The sequence below is a fragment of the Bidens hawaiensis genome, unplaced genomic scaffold, assembly GCF_021521415.1.
Source record: "Bidens hawaiensis isolate Kalapana, Puna unplaced genomic scaffold, B.hawaiensis_p1.1 tig00073398_1, whole genome shotgun sequence".
Classification (NCBI taxonomy): Eukaryota; Viridiplantae; Streptophyta; class Magnoliopsida; order Asterales; family Asteraceae; genus Bidens; species Bidens hawaiensis.
In genome coordinates, this window is record NW_027502774.1 from 40,064 (window position 1) to 44,464 (window position 4,401).

General features: G+C 34.5%; 1 protein-coding gene across 1 annotated transcript; it reads right to left on the minus strand.

The window, feature by feature from the left end:
- Positions 1 to 412: 412 nt before the first annotated feature.
- LOC143606177 (uncharacterized) lies at positions 413 to 2,027 on the minus strand. Its single transcript, XM_077082032.1, has 2 exons — positions 1,217 to 2,027; positions 413 to 1,077 (listed from the first exon to the last, which is right to left on the minus strand). The coding sequence occupies exons 1-2, from the start codon at positions 2,025 to 2,027 to the stop codon at positions 413 to 415; spliced, it is 1,476 nt and encodes a 491-aa protein (XP_076938147.1).
- Positions 2,028 to 4,401: the final 2,374 nt, after the last annotated feature.

Consider the following 4,401-nt stretch of genomic DNA (forward strand, 5'->3'; position numbering starts at 1 on the left):
CAGTTGTCCAATACAAACCATCCTAATGAATTTTTGGCATCTTCAACAAAATCAACTAAAGTCATCGCCGACATTGGTCGATATTGTAATGAGAAAACAGAGTATTGCCTCTTTGGAATGCCATCGTCTGCATTTCTATAAGAATAGTTTAATTTGGTTTGTATACCATCAAGATACAAAGAGCAAAATGTCAATGCTTCTTTTGCAATATAACCCTCTGCGATTGAGCCTTCGGGCCTGGCCTTGTTTCTAACATATGCTTTCAGTTTTTTCATGTATCTTTCAAAAGGATACATCCATCTCATATATACAGGCCCACCTAGAATAGCTTCCTCAGGTAAATGAAGAACTACATGAACCATTATGTCGAAAAATGCTGGAGGATATATCAATTCCAACCTGCATAGTATCTTTACGAGTTCATCATGTGCTTTGTCATGTCATTCACATCTACTGATTGCGCACATATTTTTTTAAAAAAGATGCAAAAGTCAATTATTGTTTTTGAAACATCCTCATCGAGTCCTGCTCGGACCCCTATTGGCAGCAATCGTTGCATGAGAATATGATAATCGTGAGACTTTAACCCTACTATATTTGATCCAACCACCTTAATTCTAAAGTTTGATCCAAAACCATCAGGTAGTCTCACTCCTTTTGTGAACTTACAGAAATGTTCTCGATCCTTGGCTTTGAAAGAGTATGGAGCAAGCGGTTTGATGACCTTTTTGTTTTTCTTTGTGGTTAGCCATAAATTTTTTCGAATTCCCATATCTTCCAAGTCTTCTCTTGCGCTATTTTTGTCCTTTGACTTGTCGTTCATTAGCAAAGTACCTAATATGCTCTCACACACATTTTTCTCCACGTGCATAACATCAAGATTGTGTTTTAGTTCGATAGTGGACCAATAGTCCAACTCGAAAAAGATACCCCGCTTGGTCCAATTGAACTCTGACTCATCACGCTTTCTTTTTGCACCTCCATAATCAGCATGTTTCCCCGGAACACGAACGGGGAGACTATTTAGTTGTTCTAATATTTGTTCCTTATTTAATCGTCTAGAAGACTTTCTTTTCCCTTTTTTGCCATTAAACAACAAACTAAATCTCCATTTATAGTTGCTAGGCAAGAATCGTCTGTGACCAATAAAGACTGTCTTATTGCTTGCACGAATCGATGGAGTGTCTTGGTTACAGGTTAGAGCATGCTTTATAACCTTGATCGCTCCATCTAGATAAACTACTACAAGCAGGAAAATCATTGATAGTCCATAGTAGTGCGGCACACATATTGAATATAGTGTCGGTTGATGCATCTCTCATTCGTACTCCCTCTTCCCATAACATATTCAATTCATCAACCAAAGGACTTAGAAAAACATCAATGTCCTTTCCAGGTGATTTAGGCCCGGGAATTAGTAAAGCCAACATAAAAGAAGACTCTTTCATACATAACCACGGTGGAGTATTGTATGTTGTCCACACTACTGGACACATACTATATGTCAGACTCATGTTACCGAATGGACAAAAGCCATCAGCAGCCAAACCCAACCGAACGTTCCTTGGTTCGTTGGCAAAAGCATGTTGCCTCCTTTCAAATTCTTGCCATGCCTTCCCATCAACTGGATGACACATCATACCATCTGTTGAGCTTCCGGTATTATGCCAGATCATATCTTTTGCTGTGAATCTGGATCCATACCTTCGTCTATGCCGGGAAGTTAAAGGAAAGTAGCGCATCACTTTATGTGATACTTTCTTCCCCTTTGTGTTTGGTTCAATCCATCTGCTTGTGTTACAGACTGAACAGTTTTCCTTTGACTCGTTATCCTTCCAAAATAGAACACAATCATTAACGCAAGCATCGATAGATTGATATCCTAACAGAATCTTTCTCAACTTCTTCTTAGCTTCATAGTATGACGCTGGAATATGATTCTCCTTTGGGAGTGCAAACTTTAGAAACTCTAAAAGCTGGCTAACTGAAGAATCTGTCCGTTTGTTGATGACTTTGAAATGCGTCATTTTTGCTAGGAAGAGTAAAGAAGACAACCAAGTACAAACGGGGTATAACTCCGCATTGACCTCGGCAAACAATTCATCAAATTCCGGGTCCTAAATCATTAGCATCTTCATCTATATTTTCTTCATTTGTATTTTTCTCTGCATAAAATCGTCAAGTGCATCAAACATCTCTTGAGTCGGTGCTACAATACGTTTTCTTGAACCCAACAATGAGTCTACAACCGGAGAATTAGGAAGTTCTCCACCATGATAAATCCATGTCTCATATGATTGTTGAAACCCTTTGTCACGTATGTGGGCCTTAATCACTGTCAAACTATGCCGGTGTGAATTGACACACTTTTTACACGGGCAATAAGTTTTGTCTTCACCCTCAAGATGGTTTTTGGTAGTCTCTATAAAGTTTTCAAGACCATTTAGGAAAACTGGATCATTTTAATTTCGTACTCTAATCCAATTCCTATCATTTGTCATTACTGGTTTTGTAAATTGGAAACATTAATACATATATACAAGCACAAATTTATATAGCCATATACATATATATGTACACATTTCATGTCAAAGGGGTTTAATAATAAACATTAATGTGTCAAACTACATATCTACATACACATACATACAAGTTAAACACTATGTTTTCATAATTGGGTCTAACAAATTATCTTCAAATCCAAAAATAAACTAAGATAAGCAAGTCAAACAAATTCTCTTCAAATACAAACAAACATAAAAAATACATAGACTATAATAAAATTTAAAAAATATACCTTTAAAATTCAGCTATGAAGATGAAACGTCTTCTGGACAAATTAGTATTCTTCAACTTTCCTTAATAATCACCTAAAAAAGCACACAGACTATAATTATATTTAAATAATTAAACCTAATTTCAGCCAAAAGTGTTTAATTGGGGAAAATGGTTAAACCAAACAAGAAGGTTGAAGACTTGAAGGTACGTACACGGGCAGAATTAGGCTATGAAAAAAGAAGGCAGCAGGTGGGTGGCGCTCACTTAGTAGACAGTGGTGGTAGAGGGCGGTGGAGGCAGGTGTGGCAAAGGGTGGTGGCAGAGGACGGCGTGCGAAGGAGGAGGAGATTTCATGTCTGCAAAGTTGAAGACTAGGGATTGTATACCCTTTTTCCAATATATTTAAAAGACTAGGGGAAATTAATTGATACGAGTGTTATGGTAATACGTTTACCAACTTTTAAGGTTCAGAATTTTGAAAGAAAAGAAAATTAAAATTAAAAAAGAAAATACCTCTAACAACAATAACTCGTCGCTATAGCATTTTCCTTTGGCGGCATCATTTTCCTTTTCCCGCTCAACACTAGAGCTACGAGAAGTCATCGTTATAGGCAACCTTAAAAAAAAATTGTAACACAATATTGCAACGACTAATTGTTGTTGTACGTGATCTATAACAACGACAAATGTCATTGTCGTTGCTATAGTGTTCGTCATATCAGGTGAAATTTCTTGTTGTGGTTTCACACAACACATTTAAATCAATTTTAAGTTTCTAACTCCTATTTTAAGTTTATTAATAATATAACTAATTAAGTTTATCATTTCTTATATGAATTAACACTATAATAATACTTAAAAATCCAGATTTCAATCTACTATTTTGATTCCCACAACAAACCAAAACAATACTTTACATATATATTCTTTTATATTATTTGGAAAGTTCTTAGATGTGTGAAATTATGTAAGTCTTTTTCAAGAATCAAATAATTCAACTTTGTGTTTATTCCTTTCATTATCAAATCATTCCATATCATCACATCATCAAGTCATTTAAATCATCAATAAGTCATTCAAAGCATCAAATCTTTGGCTTATGTATTTCATGAATTTCCTAAGTGTTTAATTAACAACGTTTTCTATTATAGTAACTTTTAATTTTTTTTATAATTCTATCTAATTTAATCTTTCATTTATGAATAAGTATCAATCTAAGTTTATCTCATTTAACTAATTTGATATAGTTTCATGCACCCTAATGTTTTATTCAAGTTTTGATCTTTCAATCTAATAAGCACAAAGTTTCCATTTCTAGTAAGTGATAATTTGATCCATATGCTAAACCAATCTATAGCTCAACAATGCATCCTATCTTAATTCAAGTATGCAATTCATTATATATCAAACACATCTATGCCAAGTATTTATACTAAAATCAAGACTTCAACTTCCCATTTAACAAAGTTTCCTTAACTGGCAATCTAACAATTTAACAATCTTCAAGTATTAACTAACGATTTTATGAATTTACTAACATACACCCTATTCAATAATCAGTAACATTAATCTATAACACTTTCATGAGTCATTAATCCATCCAAATTCATCAATTAATCCAAG